The following is a 20,670-nucleotide window of genomic DNA, read 5'->3' as shown; positions in this document are numbered from 1 at the left end:
TGCAGCTGCAATTGTTTTGTTTTTAAAAAACAGCTTAAAGATGACAGGAGGTGCACTGTCGCTTGTTTCTACCAAATAACACGATAATATGAGCTCTAAAACCCCAGCTTGGCTTTGTATGCTGCTGGCTGACACATTACAATCTACAGCATATGACTGTCACGCCACCCTTTTCTACTGTGTAGTAAGTTTTGAGTGTACACACTGAGGCTGTCATCTACTTTGCTGAACAGACACAAGGCAACTGAAGAGCAATCATCAGATGTAGTCCAGTGAAGCACATAATTATGTAACCAAACCAGTGAGACCAGAAATCAGTCTATCATCTGTCATCTGTTTTACTGCTACCGTGTGATAACTGAGGTAATAAGCGTGTCATAACCACTTTATGAGCGTACTGCTTCTGACAGTTAACCTGCCCGACCATGGTGCCTCCCTCTTTCCGTCGGCTCATGTGTGAGGATTTTCTCCAGCCCTGCCCAGCCACAGTAAAGACGATTAATCAGATCATGTGTGAATGAACAGTTCCTGTTGCAGGCCAGAGTCAGAAATGGCTCCCGAACAAAAAAAAGTCACACATCAGTACAAGAAATGCAGAAAAGAAATAATCATGGTAGGATTAAATGCTGCTGTTCCTGTTTCTGAGGTTTTGTTTGTGCAGAGTCAGAGTCTTCACTTCCTCTTGTTCATTTCGTCATGAGGGAACCACAAATAACGAATGCATTCTCATATAAATTAGGAAAAACAATTCACTTACACCCCTGCTTTTTATTAGTTTTTATTGTTTCTTCCACAGCCTCAGTTGTACTTATTAGTGCTATTGAACTGTTTTATTCTTCATATATTTCACTCATTGTTTTGTAATCTCACACTGTGGCCTTTCTCTCTTCTCCCTGTGCTTGCGTGGGTTTTTTCAGAGTCCTCCAGTTTCCTCCCACAGTAATTAGTGACTCTAGGTGTGAATGGGAGCGTGATAGGTTGTCTCCCCATGTCTTTCTGTGTTGGCCCTGGGATAGACTGGAGACCTGTCCATGGAGTGGCCCACCTCTTGCTAAATGACAGCTGGGATGGGCTTCACCCCCCCCATGTGCTTGAACAGGATGAGCTGTTACACATAATAAATGGATGGATGGATGCATCTGATATCTAATTCCTAATAAAATTGTGTTTCTATGATAGCTCAGTTCCAAACAGACAAATTCAGTGGCAATAAAAGATGTATGTGTCTTATCTAGTATGAACAGACAATCCCTGACATACGGCGAGGCAATGCAGTACGGGATGGAAACTGTCCCATGGCTGAGGAGGCATTCGCAGTGGGGAAAGTAAGACATGGGTTTACCTGTTTGTTTTTTAATTTGGTCTGTCAGTAGGTATTTAGCAGACATTTCTAATGTTCAGTGTGTCCTCATCAGGGTTTGAAGAGTGTTTCAATTCTATAAAGTCTTGTACAATGATTCAGAAATGTACAGGCCTGTATAATGAAGCATGATCAAATTAAAGAAACTGTTAAGATTACGTGTTTTTTTTGGTTTTTGTTATTTTTAAATGGCTTTCTAGCCAAGAGTCAGAAGACATGATTTATAATAGGCTAGTGCCAGAAAGAGGTGAGTTTAAGGCCACTCACTTTAATATATCTAAAGATGGAAAAATAAGTGGGAATAAATGAAAATAAACCTATCAGGCTCTAAAGCTATTAAAGGATGTTTCGCAAAATATGTCAGTAATTCCTTATTAAAAAGCATTGTCCATGTACTTTGTAGTAGTTCATTCTCATTTATTGTGGAAACATTTTTACCCTTTTGTCTGACCTCTTTTCTCGTCTCTCTCTGTCTCAGACGGACGGTGAACTTGTTTCTCATCATCACCCAGCTGGGCTTCTGCTGTGTCTACTTTGTCTTTCTTAGTGACAATGTCAAGCAGGTTATGATCACACTCACATGGTTTTCCTGCACTTTGAATAATAAAAAAAAAAAAACGTATTCAAACACAAATGTTTCAGCTTCACATTCACACATGCTGTCAAAACCACGTTGTCAGACTATTTACTGTGTCAGCATCACAATTAAGTTACTGTTTCCTCTTAAGACTTATGGCCTTAACTCAGTTACATGAAGGTTATTTAGTTTCTATGGTAGTTTCCACAAACATGAAAGAGGTATTTAACATCAATTCCATCAGGGGCAGAAGGTTAACATGCATCAGTTTTAACACAGCACATTAAAATAATCCCAAATAATCCCACAATTGTTTTACATGTAGCCGTATGCACAGCTACCACTAGAACTGAATCTTGCACCTTTTGTGAAACCCGTAACAAACTCTGATACAGCTTCAGAGGACTTGGACAAATTTTTGTATAATAAAACAGTTTCTATTGAATCCATTTCATTAAATGTATAATTTTGTTAGACACAGTCACACTGGTTTTGAGTTTATTTTTTACTTTTGTTCATTTTTGTTGTCTTGGATCAAAGGCAATGAACCTTAGATTCTGTAAATGTAACCTCGTTTAAAAAAAAACCTTTATGGATTGCATATAGTTGTTTACATCTGACTTTATCATATGGTTTTAAATAGACTTGTACTGTAGTACAGTTTCTGACCACCAGATGATGGTGTCTGTCTGCTATGGTGGTCTCCTTTGATCAGCTACCTCATCATGCAGAACTGACTACATTTCATTGGAGCAATCATTATTGCCACTTTAAGCATCATTTTGCCCTTTTTTCCAAACCAAACATTACAATATGTTGTGAACTAATTAGTGTTCCTAAGTAAAAGTAAAATTGATTTATGCCCACTTTCATAATCCGATTAACATTACTACCAATTATTTCCTTTTTCTACTTAATGTTTATGTAATTAAAGATTATACTAAATTGTTTGTGTTGTCAGATAAAATGGGTGTTAAGAGATTTTCTTTGGTGTCTAAAAGATGACTATTCAATGACTTGATACTGAGAAAAAAAAACAAAAAACCCAGAAGATTGTTTCAAACCTCTTTGATGCAACAGGATTCCCCCCAAATCCCACAAACCTACCTTTGTTCCTCCATCAGATTATCTTTATGCACAGTCCTTTTCTTTCCTTGCCTCTGATCGATTTCTCTGTTCTCCTGCCATCTGACTTTACCAGGTGGTAGAAGCAGCCAATGCCACCACCTTCAACTGCCAGATGAACTACACCAACCAGACCCAGATCCTGGTACCGAGCTTTAACTCCCGTCTCTACATGCTCTGTTTCCTGCCTTTCCTGATCCTGCTGGTGTTCGTCCGCAATCTGAGGTACCTGGCTCCCCTCTCTCTGGTGGCAAACCTGGTCATGACCACCAGCTTAGTTCTCATCTACATCTACTCACTCACGGTAAACACTGTATTTATGTCTCATCTTTTTGTGATCTGCCTCACTTAATTTTTATTCAATGACTTACATTCTCCACACTTGGCAACCAAATAAGATCAGAAAATTATTATACGTACAGTACTGCATATGTTAAAAGTAATACATTATTGTTTAATATTAAACATTGACTTTACACAGTGGTAACTTTATTAGTGATTCCTCTCATGGATGGATTACTGAATGGGCTTCCACAGGCCTAGAACCCTGAGAGTTCAGGGGCCCCTGGGACAAAGCCTCTGAAGTTAATTTACATATTTATTTTTGGAAAGATATCAGTTAAAAGATGAAAGATTAACACGAAGAGGTGCAGAACAACCATTAAAAAAAATATGCAAAGGACTTAAAAAAACAATGAAATAAATTCTAGAAACAAATGTAAAATTAACGCAAACAGACTCAACAAACCAAAAGTGTTGGGGGCATCTCCCCTGTCTGCGCACAGGTTACCGATTTCATAATCTGTCCATGATTCCTGAACAGTATTTATACAGTCACTTGTGTCATACTCAACAGTAAACTTTTATGATGCCTTAAATGTTCAGTTGTAGATATTTTTATTGAAGATAGTTAGTGCAGTCCAGTGTAACCCTATCACTATTTTTTAAAATCTGCCCCCTTATGTTTTTTTTAATTGGAGGAAAAAAATGAAAATACCTGAACACAATCCAGTCCAGTGTACCAAATGTAATTTACACACTTCCTAGGTCAAAAAAAGGACTTTATTAAGCTGCTAATGATGATTCATAACAATGTTTAAGTGCTGAATTGCATTAGTGTTTAACACTTCCAATACAAAAGATATATAAATACCATCTTTCACATCAGTTAAAATGCTTCGATTTATTAGATTTGCATACACACCAACAGAGCTGTGCTGACAGTGATCATTTTCCTGATTTGAGTCATTGTCATGAAAATGCTCACATGTGAAGCCCAGTTAACAATTGCAAAAGTTAGGTTTATTCAGCAGAATCTTCCCCTTTATGAATAATGAATTGAATTCTTATAAGATAAGTTGTTGGGTTTTTTTTTTACTTCTGAGTATATGATCATTACCCATATTTGCTGCCCTTTTCTAGCCTCACCTTTCAATATTTATACATCTTTACAATATAGCCCAGATTAAAAGAATCTGTGTGACCCTAATTAAACAGGTCACAATCATAAAGTCAGGCACACTGACCTTATTGTGCACATCCATGCAGCCACTGTCCCACCGATTATTACGACATGGGTCTGTTCACTTTCAGTCGTGTTTTCTATGTTCCTTTTCAAATTTGAACATTTAGGCGGGAAAATAAATCTATCAATATATAGCTGAGATAAAGAGAAAACGATTAGCTGTGTAATGAGATCTTTAAACTGTCTGCAGATCAGCCTGGCTATCACAGTAATAGTAGTGCAAAACAATAGGTAGTAATTTGTTACTGTGTGTTTGTTTTTTATTGCATTTGAAGCAGTAATCTAATTTTATTTATTTATTTTCAATAAAGTTTTTAGCCAGCCAGCTTAATCTCTCACTTTTCTGTCTGGCCTTTACACTCTGCCTCTCTGTTTCTACCCAGCTGATTGCTTTTTGGGGTTGTTATGGATAACAGGACGACTGGAGGTGACACAGGCTCCAGATTACCTGCTTTCCAGAGTATTTCATCATGCAGCTTCTGCTCTTTACAGATAAATAGCGGCCCTGTTCCCTGAGTAACGGCCATGTCTTTAAAAAAGCAATTTCTTGCATCAAAGATTCAGACTTTACAAAAATTCCGCACTAAGAGATATATGTGGCCCATAAGGTGTTTCTGTGGCTTATATATCATATGAGAAATGAATTTGAGGAAAACTGGAGCATAAAGGCTACGAAGTGAAATGACAAGAAAAAAATAGTCAAATCCTGATTTTCAGAATTAAGTGGTAATAAATTTTGATCCAGACTTCATCTCAATCACAAGTATAGACAAACACAAAACAAAACATGTATGTCTTTGTTGAAGTCACTCATAACACATTCACAGTGAGGCTGAAGAGTAAGTGAACCCAACCATCTAATAACTGGTTGAACCTCCTTCTGCAGCAATCATGTCCAATTCTTCCTGCAACTGTGGATTGGACCTGCACATTACCTTTTCCATGGCACCAAGGGGTTATCCAGTTTGTTTCAGGAGATTACTTTGTCTTGTAATCACATTTTATCAAGCGGTATTATGTATGTTTCGACTTACATAGTTGTGTCTTTTTAAACAGTGTATGCAAACATCTTGTTTCAACTGTATAATACACAATCAGGACACCACCGGATTTAAATTTGATATGACTAGATGTGAAACTGTATACTGCTATTCATAAATAACAGCCAATGGAAGTTGAGCAGTCAACTCACGCTTGGGCTGTAATATAAAATAAGATGATGTGAAAAGTAAATATTTTTTTCAACTTTTTACCCCCTCCAGCACATTACATATCCTATCAACCTACCAAAAGTTGGAAGAGCTAAAGACTACCCTCTGTTCTTCGGGACGGCTATCTTTGCATTCGAAGGAATTGGAGTGGTACGTTTCTGACTGATCAAGAACACACATTATAACCTAAATGGTTAAACTCAGTTTGTACCTGGTCTTACAGCAAATGTTTATCCATAAACATTGACTGGATTTGTCACGTTGTTTAATTTCTTCCGTTTCTTAGTGCAAACCATAAGTTTGCTGGGATGTGTTTAGTATAAACTCAGGGCATAAGGCAGAATAAAACATAACCTGTTTAATTGTGGTTAGAGTCCTTGACTGTTATGTGAAGCATATCACCCTATTCATCATGTTTGAAATTTAGAGCTATGAAGTCAATTTATAACATTTTTAATAGTCACGTCTTCCAAAGTGTTCAGTAGCGTGTATCAATTCAATAAGCACTGCAATCAGTATTGTTTAAAATAGTTTTCATAGTTAAACATGTTTACTTTCGTACTAAATTGTAGATAATCTACTTAGTAAAGTAAATGTTTTGAAGTGGTACTTCAGTTTGTGTACTTCTGCCACCTCTGTACACAGTATGTATCATATTATGTTGAGGCTTTGTAGCTGCAGCTGGCTCAGAGTAGCCTTGCTGAGCCTTGTTTTTAATAAGTTTGTTACAAAGACAAGTTTTAATGTTGGGACTAATCTTCATATATGATCAGGCTTGTTTTTATCAAAGCTTGGTTTAAAAAAAAATGAAGTGAGCACTCAAGCATTCAAATCCATAGGACAGTACTTACTACAATGTCTACATGTCAGTGTGTTGTCCTTTTTTAATCACCCACTGCTTTAATATGCACTGGACAGATAACCGAAGCAAATGTGTTATTGGTATTCAGTTAACATCACCCAGTGTGCTGGAGAGAAGATTAGGCTTGAGTGCAGTGCAGGAGATCTTTTGCTAAATATCATCACAAATTGAGTACTCATTTTAATGCCCATAAGCTAAAATTAAGACATTCCAGCCTCAGAGGAAGTGACATTTTCCTTTGGACTGTTGACTTCTAAAGCTGTCCATGTCGCATGTCCATTGTCCTTTTAACAGTCCTATTGTCTACTTTTGTTTCTGCGGTTGAGCAGGTCCTTCCATTAGAGAACAAGATGCAGAGGCCTCAGACCTTCACCCTGGTTCTTTTTTTGGGGATGGGCATTGTAACTTTCCTATACATCAGCCTTGGTACCATAGGATACCTGTGCTTTGGGGAGCACATAGGAGCAAGCATTACTCTCAACCTCCCAAACTGTTGGTAAGTTTACAGCACGTTTCCTGGATTGGATTTTTGGTGTTTGAGTCCCCAGTCAGCAGGATTTATCTTTGAACTGTATGTTCTTTTTATTCAGAATTTTTATTTTTTTTTATTCAGCTAGTTGAAGTGTTTTATTAAATAGATATGTCGATATCAGCATCCGGTATGAAGTCCCTTCTAGATATACCATAATGCATGTAAAGTAGACTTGACCACAGACGTTTAGAAGCTCCAATGATTCTTTTAAACCAGTGCTTCTCAATCCTGGTCCTTAAGGATTCCTACTACTACTTCAGTCAAAAACTGGAAGATACCAAGGTAAAGAGGGGGAAGACAAATTGAACCTGTATCTTCCAGCTTCTTATTGACTAAACACACTTGATCGACATAATCAATAATTAGAAGTGCCTTGATAGTTGGGGGGGGGGGGGGGGGGAACAGAGCAGGGGTCCTTGAAGATGGGGGGTGACAGTGGCCCAGTTGGTAGAGTTGCTTTCTACCCACCATAGGGTCGGAGGTTTGTGCTCCGCCCATACCGACCACATGTCAAAGTGTCCCTTAGCAAGACACTGAACCCCCAACAGCCCGTCCTCATCCCCAGCTGTGCGGTTCCAGTCCCAAGCCCAATAGAAATTAGGGGAGGGTTGCGTCAGGAAGGGCGTCTGGCGTAAAATAATATCCACATGTGGACAAAAAAAGGGGGTTCGTGAAGACCAGGATCGAGAAGCACTGCTGCTGGTTTTTTCTCATCTCATTGAGCATTCGGCATTGGTGATCACTGATATTGCCCTTGTTACTGCCCCTTACTGATGAAATTAAAAAGATACAATACAATTTGGCACAGGCCTAAATATGGAACGCTCTACAGGTACACATTGACACATTTTTGTTAATTGAAGTCTAATTATATAATTGTGCATTAAAATATACATATTTGTATTTACGTTTTTCTAACCATTACTCAGCCATCAAAAGCATTGCAGTAGCAACTGTTGAATTTGGAAGCAGATGACAAAGTGGTGGCTAGTATTCCTCTGCCACCTAGTGGCCACCTGGAGTTTGTCATTTCAGTTCGATTTTCAATGGGCTCTGTCATTGATGCTATGGACAAAACATGTAAGCAAACTCTAACTCTGTGTGTAATTCCTGAATTCATTGGGGCACAGCAGCTCTGTCTTTTGCCACCAGATCCATTAGCACAGTTGGTTACGGACGAAGGACGAGTTTCTGTAGATATGGTTTTCTTTAAGGTTGTCACAGCCTATGCTCACTCCTTATTTCAAAATGTATTTAAATTAAAATAAAAAAAAAAAACACTTTCTTTGCACCTAGGGATTTTTACCAGGCAAGCGTTTCGCTGTCCTGTGTGTTCAGAAATGCAAATGTAACATATTTTATAACCCAGCAAAGATATAATCAGCATTATTTGTGAGACTGTAAACTGGATATATTATGGATGTGGAAACATATTACTTTTGGTTATTAAGCAGTGTCTTCTCTGCAGACATACAAACAGGGAGCTGATAACAGATCTCTGGGAATTACACAAGTAATGTAGGTTAGAATATGAATCTTCTCTTGCAGAGAGCAATCTGACGTTATAGACAAATGTCATCTGATTCGGTTGGCTGATATTTTCATCCCAATGATGGAAAAGGCCCAGGCATGACTTGTTTTATTCTATCTGTAATTTTCTTTTCTAATAAAGTTATTGAAAGCAAATATGGAGATTGCATTTATTTGCTCGTTACTTGTTACTATCCTCACACATGTAAGAGACACAAAACTTTTGAAATGCGTCCTCATGCTGATGCTGCTAATTAGTGGAATAGATTGCCTGTTCAATGAGTTTGAAATTTTAAAGACTGTAATTACTAACATCGCTGTTGTAGCCCAAGTGAGGAAAAGACGGTCAGTGTTTGCTGTTTGTTTTACAATGATTACCAAATGATTCCTGTTCAGTTTGTAATATGTTTTGATGGATCTTCAATGTGACAAGTGCAGCCTTGCACTGATGCTTGTGTTGTGTTGGAAACAGTTTGGATTAGCTGCATGTGAGTGCACTGAACAAACCTCAACATGGTTGGTTTTTATTTGCTGTAACTTTTTTTTTTTTGTAACACCACTTTTCATTCGTTCAGTCTGTTCACATCAATTTCTTCCTTCTCAATCACTTTCCAGGATGTACCAGTCTGTGAAGCTGCTGTACTGCTTTGGTATTTTCATTACCTTCGCTCTGCAGTTCTACGTTCCAGCGGAGATTCTTATACCACCAGCCCTGGCTCGCGTGACAGAGAGGTGGGCGACAACTGTCGACCTGCTGCTTCGCACCGTCTTGGTTATCTTCACCTGTGAGTATAAGTCTTTCATCAAGGTTGTGCATGGTACAGTTCAGTTGTACACATTATGTCTGGATGCAGTAAAAGATAAAAGAATGCCCTTGCAGATTAATAATTTGAACTTTCTTTTGGGGCCTTTAAGAACTACTTTAAACTTTTTTTAAACTTTTCACAAGTTCTTAACTTGCTTAGAAAAATGTCAACAGATGCTCATAGAATTTAGAAATTAATGGAGAAATGACAGAAGAAGCAAAAACCTACCTGCTCTTACACTTGTGTTTTTACAGAGGAACCTTTGCTGAACTGAAATACATTAAATTGCAGTCAGTTTTGTCAGTGTGCATAGGTGCAGAAAAGACTGAAATCACTAGTGAAGGGATGGTCAACAATGATCTGGCTCTTTTGAAGACTGGATAAGAATAAAGGAATCAGAGTGCTACTTCTGAGCTATTCTTTTTGATGTTCTGGCCAAATGTCACTGCCTGACTTTCATCCACTCCCCTTCACGTGGACAATGAGAATCAGCCACTTAGAACATTGTCCTCTCAGTTTCTTTAAAGGCAGTATGATTTGTCTGTTGCTGTACCTAATGCATCATTTAGTTGCTCAGCAAGTGAGGGCTGCACGAAATCAGTAGATCAAAAGTATAAAACCTTATTTTCCTAATGTTTGAAAGCGGTTACGTTCTTAATAGCCACATCAAGGATCTTGTGTGAATGCGATTAAAGGCTACTTTTCTCCTACCTGCTTGTCTGCGGCTTCTTTGCTCTGCAGGTGTGTGTGTGTGTGTGTGTGTGTGTGTGTGTGTGTGTGTGTGTGTGTGTGCGCGCGCGCCTGCGGTCAGACAAACCCATGAGACTATAACTGGATGCATGTAACTTACTGAATACTGATATTGGGTCTGGCATTTTAGTAATTTAGTGCTGTTAACCACCTTTTGTGATTATTCCAATAACCACAGCCCCCTAAAGAAAACATGAGCCAAATGAACAATGAGCTGGTTGGTTTGTTTGTTTGTTTTGTTATTTGTTTGTTTGTTTATTTTAAACAGCTGTTGGAAAGGAATAGAGCCATAAAAAAAATGGTTTCCTTCAGAGACCATACGTCCTATCTCCAGAGATCACCCTGGCTTCTCCGTTCTGTAGCTTGAAACGTGATCACCCACCTCTTTTGCACTTTGTATTATCATATTTGTATTATTACAGTAAAGTTCAGTTCAGCACCATATTTCAAAGGTACAACAATAATAGTTGTAAAAGAATAGAGATGTACTATGTTCCCATTTCGAATCTTTGATTAGCAAGTAAATTCCCAAGAACGTTTGCTGAAAGATGCCATTCCTTCTGTCATAACACTTTAAATGGATTTCCTCAGCGTGACTGCCCCTGTCGAGTCGGTGTAGGTGTGTCTGTGTTTGCACGTGTGTGTGCTTTCTTTCTAGGTGGTCTGCTTGATTGGAAAGCCCTGCCAGATTTGGAGCACTTGGGATCGGGCCTCTGGAAACTATAAATGATTTGGTCTCCAGTATGTCGGTCTCTTTGCTGCTAAATTGTTTGCACGTTTCAATGCCTCATTCTAACTGATTTGAATGACTTGACTGACCAAAACTTAAAACAAGTTTTGCTTCATCCCCTTTACTTTAACTGCAATTTAGCATTTATTAAAGGTAGGCGGAATCCAGCCAATTATTGAGATTCATGTACTGGGTCTCTGCAACTAATTATATTTATTATAGTAGCTCCAAATACAATTGAGCCACAGGACCTAAACTAGGACCTTAAACTTAACTGCTTTTTTAAGTGTCTAAGGGTTAGTTATCCTTCCATTAGTTAGGGACCGGTTCTGAGTTTCTTGGATCCAGTTTCAAGTGGTAAAATGCCTGGAAGGTTAACAGCCAAACCAATCCCCTGACGAGCTTTTATTTTTTTCTCAATCTTTTTAGCTAACAATAAAAAATAAAAAACAAAAGACTGACGTAAATAAAGAATTGAGTTATCATGTTCAAACCCACGTGGCGGAACGCCCAACATTTCAAGGTCAATGAAAAAACTGAAAAATGTTTTGTCTGTGGTAGCCTCCAACATGTTGTGATCCGTGCACACGCTCAGGCTTCTGATGCTACACCACATCCTGTGATCTGTAGGAGCACCGTGAGTTTGCAAAACACCAAAGCTGATGATCATTGAATTTTTCACACACAGTTGTTGTTGTTTCTATTTAGACCCCCTAGGAACCTGGACAAAGCTTTCCAAAGCAGTAATTTTGAACTAATTAACATCTCCTGGTTATTGCCTGTCCTAAAATCAATACTAATGGCAACCAGTACTTTCTCATATTGTAAATGAAGCAGTCACTGTGGTGTGGTTGAGAAGCATGTTGGACAGATTCACTAAACATCAACCCTGCAGACTTAACCTAATGGTTCAGGAACTACTATGAAGGTGTAGACGGGACTGCTGCTCTCATAGAAACAACAATTAGCTGGAAGGAGACACTGTTTATTTGTGCCTTAATCTTCAGTCTTTAATGTGACACTTGATTCTTGCTCCCCGGCCTCTCACGTGAATGGAAGTGAAACCCAGTGGCTTAACAGCCACGTGTCTTTTTAACATCCACCCACCCTGGCTGTTCTCCCCCCTCCCGTATTTTCAGGCAGCACTTAACACTTTCCTGTTATACCTCTGGTGGGCTATATGTAGCAGCAATACGCTTCCAATTGCTATTGATTCTCATCAAGCCTGGGCTGTTGATCTTTTACCTTTGCTGATGTCACGTGCCTCCCTCATCAGATTGATGTGACTCAGTGTGAAGATGCTAAGACAAGCGCTGCGTTTGAGATTTCCACGGGATTGCATCTCTGCTTTTTGCTGAAGATGTGCAGTACTATGCAAAACTTTAGGGACTTGTAAAGTCCTGTAAAGGTTTGACTGAATATTTTATAATAGTAATTCTTATTCTTGTTGTGAACATCTTTCTCTCAACAAGATTTAAGCTTTGTCATTCTTATTGTGGAGGAACAATAAGGGGAATTCATTAGATTTTGAATAAATTTGCATTTAAGATTAAAAGTTAAACAGTCTAAATTTCAGCTTTTTGATTTATACCCGCGTATGTCAAACAACATAGAACATGGCGCTTTTTTGTGTCAGTGACCCAAATGTTTTAGGGAGCAAAAGTGGTGGTACATGCAGGTGTTTCTTCATGCCTATATGTCTGTTTTTCGAAATGAGGATTCTTGGTTTGTATGTGATGTTACAGGGCGACGACATTAAACAAACATTGGGCAAAGTTAATACAGTAATTTGCAATTTCCCGATTAAGAAAGAAACTACTGGTGTACAGAGCAACAGCTGATTACAAAACATTGGTTAAATTACAATAGCACGTATTTTAAATGTAAACTATTTAAACAGCCTATTATGCTTCATGGCCAGAAACCCACTGATGGAAGCACTGACATACTGTCATGACACTTCTCAGAATCACCACAGAAAGTCAGCACACAGCCTTCAACCTTCCAACACAAAGGGATGAAAAAATGAGGGGGGAAAAAATCTCATAAGACGGCACCTGCATCCCCCAACAGCTAACACACTGTGACATCAACCTCACATTCTCTATACGTGAGGAAATGTAAAAGTTCCATTCGACCTTACTTCACTACCTATAGACTTTAACCTAAAATCCCAGTGCTGTCATTGGAGTTACAGAACTACATTTGTTTGGCCCCAGGATCTTCATTTCCTTTACTGGCTGTGATTGGAGCATATAGAGAACTATGCAGATGCCATTGGCCACACAGTGTGGGATTCGACGCATGCATTTTCTAGCTAAGCCAATAAAAGTGAATGGCTAACTGCATACATGTGCTACTTCACATCTGCAAGATCATTTGCAAAGAAGCCTGTGGTTTCATAGGTGCTGATTGGAATGTGTGTTGTGAATGTGGAGATGGGGTAGCAACAAGAAAAGACTGACTTCCAGTGGGATCCAACTGATGCATGGGAGGGATGGGATTGGAGAAGGAATCCTGTTGCCCCTACGTGCATATCCACGGGTTGGAGATTGCTTTGGGTTTTCAATCAGCATACAAGATGTGATTGAAGCAGTGCATCTTTGTATATGTATAAAGTAAACCTTGAAGAGAATCCCTTTGAGAGTCTTAGTCTTTGAATTGAGAGCAGATGACGGTTCCTGCCCATCCAGTGGGAGAAGCTTTTGCCTTTGTTACCCAGTACTGCTGCTTTAGTCTAGGGATGCGAGTTTGCTTCTCTTGGTCTTTGCTGCAAGGGCATCTGAGTGGGCATTACAATACAAATTACAAAGAAAAAAAACCTTTCACAGAATAAGTGTAGGTGCATATGTTTGGATAGTTTTTAAATGTTGCAGTAAAAAAAAAAAAAGGGTTCGTATTAAAATTGTCATCACATAGACACAGAAATCTCTGCAGACACTTATGTCTGTGTTTATGAGAGTAGTGGAGCTTTCACCTCAAGGATGCTTCATCTTCTGTGAAGTTACCTTCAATTTAAAAAAAAAAAAAAAACACTATCTGTGAATGTGTTTAAGATTTTCAGTTGTTTTCACTCGATATGGCAGTGGAATGGATCGTATTCGTGGGAAAATACAGTGTCGAAATGGCTTTCAAATGTCACAGTGCAGTACTGACTGATGTTTAAATATAATCCGTCTCATGATTCAGTTTTTGCAGTTGCTGCGACAAACTCTCATCTTTCAGTTGTATTTGCTTCAGTCTGAGCTTGATCAGTTGGATAAGAGTTAAAAGAGAGGAAAGCCCTGTGCAAACGCTCCACTTTCCCCCACTCTAAAGGTCAGTTTATTTCAATGTTGGGAGATTTCTTTTGAAGTCAGCACTCTGTTCTAATTAGGCAGGCTGAGGTTGGATGAGCTTACTAGTGCCATTACTGTTGTGTGCGGGTTTTTTAGGGAGTGGGGGGTAAATGCAAAGGTAATTCTAAACCTTTTGGTGAAGTGGCATCTTGTAATTCTTGAGCCATAGTGGCTGTTTTTTTTATATTCTATTTATATTTATAAATAGAATTTATAATTCTGCAAGCATGATACCATGAACTTTCCAAATGATCTCTGTTCTACCTGCTCTGATACAGCTTTGCAACACTCGTTGTTCTTTACACTTTGCTATGCTTACCAAACTACGACTACCCCTATAAGTTTCATTAATCGAAATAAACCTACTACTCTTGCAGACATTGTTGCTCTTCTCCAATAGGTCAAAAGGGCTGAAATGCTTTTGGAAACAAATACCTCTGCACCACAACAGTCTGTGTCACTGGAGGATTTCATCTCACCTCTCACCTCGACATTAAGATACATTTTGGAAAATGGCAGAACTTTACAACGACCCGAAAAGGATTCACATGGGACGTATTATACTTCGGAATGTTAATATGGCAAATACAGCCTACCATCAGCATTCACTTACTTGAGACTTTGGTGCTATGTGAAAGATATAAAGCTATCACATACTCTTCTCCTCCGCTTCTTTCAAGAGCTTCTCACTAATTTGTCTCTTTTTTAGGATCTTTTCTCTCACAAACAGATGTCTGTGCTTGAAAATGTGCTTGACTAAAAGCAATATAATTAGCTATCCTGGTTCTAACAACACCATTACATCTTCATTTGATTTATTGTTAAAGCCTCTAAGTGTATTATTTCAAAAACTTTTGGCTGACAACTTTCAGGGATAGAAGTGACACTGTGTCAGACAGCAATTCCCAACTGCACTCTGCCTCACTTTTCTTCTTTGCCCCTCAGTTCTGAACTGAGGACAAAGATGAATGAGTTGCCAACAACACAGCCTGCACCAATTTTGTCTGCCATTATATAATTGTTCTACAAACAAAACTATATGCTATCAGAATAATTTTTAAAAGATGCTGTAATCACACAAAAATGGGACTTCAAATGGGGAAAATGCTCTTAATCATATTCGCACATATCGTACATGCTATGAAATTAGCCATGGAACACAATCAGTGTTTTGTGCCTGTCTGTACTGAAGCTATATTTGCTGCACTGGTCATTTCATTTCGGCTTTTAAAGTGCTTCCTTTCTCTGAGTCACATTGCCACAGGCTTGAGCTGAGCAGCTAGCGTGTGTCGTGAAGCTGTTGATGGGAACACGAGAGGACACGAGGATGTCGCGTGAGCCTCCTACTCGTCTTTGTGTTTTTTTCTTTGTACTTCTTCTCAGGGCACAGTAGCACAAAGGTGGCGTGCCGCTGGGAACGCATGCTGCATGTTGTAGGGCTGTAGTGCTGTCATATTTTTACCCCTTCAAAAACATGATGTGGGCACATTCACCTTTACGTTTCAGGGAGCTGGATCACCTTTGTTGTTTGGCCTTTGCTTTCTGCTCCTGTTTTAGTTAATCTGAATTGCCATAAGTCTGAGAGGCAGTGAATCAAAGATCACATGAGGGGTGACGTGATGAACCTGCTGTTGTTTTTAAGGTCTATTTTTAGAAAAGCACTTATAGAATAATGGCACTGGAAAACAAACTATATGGCAACAATAAATAATTTGAACCAAAAGACCTTTAGTAGAAGCAGTTGGCTAGACATAAGACATTTTAAACATTAAATAAATTACCTAAATTGGTAAAGTAAGTATAAATCTTATAAGGTAGGCTGGGGAGTGGAGGAGCTCACAATTGCTGTTACTGCTATTTTGGAAACATGCTCAAAATTTGATGCCTTCATGCTTTCAAACGCTGATGGGAATTTTTCTCTGTCTAGAGTCGATGTCATATGTAGATCTGTGAGTGCAACTTCAAGACAGCACACATCTGCCAGGACTCCATTTATTTCTTGGCGTGCAAATGAACGTTGGCAGGTGAACGTTGCCAATGCCACTCGGGGAAACTGACGCACAATAACAGTTAGGTTAAGTTTAATACAGGATAGTAAAATAATGACTGGGTGGCTTCTGGCACTTAAGACCCGAATGTTTTCTCCAAAAGCCCTTTGGAGAAACATTGGAGAAAGACTTTTTTTTTTTTTTTTTTTTTTTTTTTTTTTTTTGCTCCAAAAGAATCTTTCTGAAAAGCTGTTCAACTCTGGTCTACAAGCTTAGTCAGAAAGCCTGAGGGAAATATGACAATCAGGAAACAATTTTTCAATTGCTTACGTACTGATTCCCCACAGTGACCTCAGGGAAAAAAATAAAAAATATACCGTGACTGTGACTTATTAAGGTGTGCGGAAGAGATTAAGATTAAGTTTTACAATCTGGTTTCAAGGGATTTTCTCCCATTCTGCATTAGTGAGGTCCAGTGCTGATGTTGGATCATAAGCTCAGGCTTGTTACAGTTCGCCTCCAAGATGTAGCATGAGATTTGATGTTGGGCTAACCATTTATGTACTGACATGACTTTGTTGACAGGGGCATTGTCATAGGAGACAAAATTCTAAAACACAGCATAAAAATAATGTTTTATATAGTTTAGTTTTATTTATGCCTGAATGAAAATATTAAAATTAAATAAAAAAACTGAAATTATTCCACTGACACCCCAAGCAAAGCTATCATTCTGTGTTTGTGTTCCCTTAATTGGAACTAACGAGCGTTGCCCCAGTAGGATGAGCACAGTATGTAAATACAACCAAAGCAAACCCTGTTTTAATGCTAAGCAGAGCGACCTCAGCAGTTAAACGCCGATTCTTTACTACTCAGATACCAGTAAAGATGTTGATGACCCCATTTTTCTCTGTTCTATTTCAGTGTACTTACACGCGGAAGTTTCGACAGTCTCACCTGATCTCAGATCACAGGAAGAACAGTCAGAGCTAAATGACACAAACCAGCGTGTCTGAATGTGCGAGTCTTCTTTAAAATGCACCGTCTAATCCCAAAACATTCAAACCACCAGCTCTTAGTGTGTGTGCCGAGCTGAAAGAAGCACAGCCTGAGTAGCTGGGTTGTAAGCAGGTCAGCCTTGGGACTTCTGCCTGTAGCAAGGACCTCCTGCTGGGTGGAGAAGGTCAACTTCCCCCTCTTACTCCATCTTTGCCCACTCCCACTCCTCTTCTGCTTTTTCTGTGCTTTTCAGCGTTGTGTCCCTCTCTCATACTTTTTGTTGTTCTGTTTTTTTCTGAGTCTTGCTCTGTGACCAGATGCACTGTATAGTGCTTAAATATTTGTAACAACATGATTAGGAAGCTACAATCCTCACCTTGGAAACTGGCATATTGTACTTTCAGTTCCCAGATGGAACTGGACATTGCTCTGAAAAGGCGAATGTAATGTTTTTTTAACTTAACAAGATGGAATATTGGTGGGAGATGTCAACCAACCTAACATGAACTTGCGGCTGTTTTTCGTGTATAGGCTCTCTATCTGTTGTGCTTATCCATCCACTTCCTCCTTCTGCAGTGTCAAGATTTAAAAAGGGCACAAAAAGGAACTGGTATAGCAGTGGCCTCATTTAAGGAAATTATAAAAATAGAATGTGTTCTTTATACTTTCCTAATATCGAGCTCATCACTGCATAAGACCCCATTTACTTTCACAAGGTGAGATTCACCAAAATGTGGAGACGTGATACAGAAAATTTTCCTACGTTGTTTAACTTGTAAATAAGACAAATAATCCTGAAATACAGGGGATGTGAGAAAAACATAACTTCCCTACAACAGAAGGAGAAAAAGCTTAAGTCACCATCATTGGATATTTGACTCTTACACTCTTAGTATCATCAGATATAAAACATCACAGATCGGCTAAGACGGGTAATATGAGCCTGCTGAGATGAGAGTTTAAAGTTGAGTTCCAGCGCTTTCAGCAATAGAACCAAGACACTGCAGCTTTATGCTACATCAGGGAGTCAGCAGAATGTCAAGCGCTTTCCCCCTGTGACCCTAACAACCTTTCCTCTTTCTTGTTGAACAGTAACAACCAGGTCTTGCATCTGTATCATCTTTTAAGAGCAGGAAATGCAGGTCGACACACTGAAAAGTGTTGTTGTCATTAAAGCCTTTGATGCACTACCCCACCCCCTCAAAGATCTGGTGTATATGGTTACTAAACCAGGTGCCGGTTGTAAGCCTAAAAGGTTGAAGTAAATGATGATGATTATTCTTAATTTATATTAGATTTTATTTTATTTTGCATCAACTCTAGTCCCTGCATATTTACTTAATACAAAATAAAACTAAGAAAAACTGTAATAGTAATAGTAAAAATCGTTTTGGACTAGGACTTTCAGTATTTGGATCAAGTTGCACATTAAACAAGGACTTTGTCTTCTAACATGCAGAAAATAATGAAACATTGCAGACCCTGCAGACCACTAGCAGGGCTTTAGCGTTCTCATTTTGTTAACATCTGAACACACTCAGTTTGTCCTTTGTGTTTGATTAATTTTTTCGGCATCTTGCAGGTATCACATAATGAAATGTTACATTCCCAACCAATGGCATGGCAGGCTACAAAGGTCTCTTGATGGAATTGTGTTGTTGTACAATGCACCACTAAGAAGGAATGGCAGCTCGTGCTGGGTTGTGTTGTGTGCCAGAATTGACTGTCCTTTTTAACTTTATGTGACTTTGCCTTCGACACCCTCACTTTCGGTCACTTTGTCCAACAATCCGGCAGAAACGTCTTTTTCCGACCTTGTTTTTAAGATGATTGAGAGCTATGATAATTTGCAGCACCATGAAGAAAGACGCTGCTGACTCAGTGCACAGCTATGGGTTAGTTATTGAGCAACATGAGTGTTATCATTTCTTTACCTTTGCCAGATTTTCTGTTTCTGCCATTTTCAATTTACTTACTTCTTTGTACCTCTAGGCCACCACTGCCTGCTCAGGTGTATGACTCAAGTTTGTCACAATCTTTTCATAAACTTTTCCATTTTCCCCAGGAAACGTGATTGCTTGCACTTTGGCCTGCCTTCCATTTTCCCCAAGGTGCACATCAATTATATCAAAATCATAGTTTTAGAAGAGATTGCAATGGATTTATTCATGAAACCAGGCTGTAAACATTCAGCCAACATGCTTATTTATGATACCTCCCTTCACAGCCGTTCAATTTAGAGTAGTGATTTTGCCCAGTTGTTGGCTTTGCTTCAGAAGGTAAACAGTCATCAGCATTCGTTGTAATTCCACCCTGAAGGCCACGCTGTGCTTTTTCTCATTTTCGCTGCTGCTGCTTATTATCATGCTTACACATGAAACCCAGGCAGCTGTTCAAGGCTAAATCTCTATTATGTAAAATGAACACTGAGAGGTGTGTTTTTGTACTTTGTTCTTCAAACACTGTTTAAATGCTGTAATAACGCAGGGGGTCCTTGTTTTTGAATGACATTTAAGCTGAGTGGTTTTTTTTTTGGGGAGACTGTGGTGCAGGAGTTATAGCGGTTGTCCACCAGTTTTTTATCCCCGGCTCCTCCGGTCACACGTCAAAGTGTCCTTGAGCAAGACATTGAACCCCAATTTAGTTTCTCCTGGTGATTGTGAGTGTGAATGGGTGAATAAGAAGCAGTGTAAAGTCTTCGTCCGGTCCTAGAGTTGAATAACACACGTATTACATTGACTGGACATTAAGTAAGTGTTATCATGGACAAGAACCCTTCTGCCCGTCAGTATGACATTTTATTGGCGTCTTCATGTTTTTTGCCTAAGGCACCTACAGTAGTTGTTTTTATGCTTTAGTTAAGTAAAAATTTCTTTGAGATTCACAAAATAGTCTCATTACAAAGAAAATGTATACACCAAACCTGAGATTTCAGGCTGTGAACACCAAATTACCAAAAAGTCAAAATGTACGTAATAGACACAAAATGTGTTATTGCATTGAAATCCAAGCGTAAAACAGAGTTAAAAGACACATTCTTGACTATTGTGTTTCTCATTTTCCCTAAATGTTCCTCAGTGTTAGTTGAACACCAGAATTCTTTGCCTTTTGCAATTAAGGTAGACTTTTTACAAAATGGTAAATATGTGAACTGCACAAAAAAACTTTTATTCTGGGGAGTAAAGGGCTTAATCTGAGCCTTGAGCAGTCACATTCATTCACACCATGGTTTTCCTGATAGCACAACATGTTAAAAGGCGTTGTTTACCTTGATGACATGTTGGATTTGCACGGTTTTGCCTGCAGCTCTACAGCTATAAAGGCTGTTTTGTACAAT

The 20,670-nt window shown here is 38.9% G+C and overlaps 1 protein-coding gene across 3 annotated transcripts in view; it reads left to right on the top strand.

Moving 5' to 3' along the window:
• slc36a1 (solute carrier family 36 member 1) overlaps positions 1-20,670 on the top strand; it is a 39,090-nt gene that overhangs the window by 9,304 nt on the left and 9,116 nt on the right. For all 3 annotated transcript variants that reach the window (XM_067517948.1, XM_067517950.1, XM_067517949.1), the window contains 6 exons: positions 1,236-1,325; positions 1,839-1,923; positions 3,139-3,366; positions 5,850-5,948; positions 6,990-7,156; positions 9,338-9,507. In XM_067517948.1, coding sequence (XP_067374049.1) covers positions 1,236-1,325; positions 1,839-1,923; positions 3,139-3,366; positions 5,850-5,948; positions 6,990-7,156; positions 9,338-9,507 — 839 coding nt within the window. The remainder of the gene's footprint in view (positions 1-1,235; positions 1,326-1,838; positions 1,924-3,138; positions 3,367-5,849; positions 5,949-6,989; positions 7,157-9,337; positions 9,508-20,670) is intronic.

Source organism: Channa argus, chromosome 10, assembly GCF_033026475.1.
Source record: "Channa argus isolate prfri chromosome 10, Channa argus male v1.0, whole genome shotgun sequence".
Lineage (NCBI taxonomy): Eukaryota > Metazoa > Chordata > Actinopteri > Anabantiformes > Channidae > Channa > Channa argus.
Note: the sequence above shows the minus strand (reverse complement) of the source record. Positions and strands in the feature narration are given on the sequence as shown.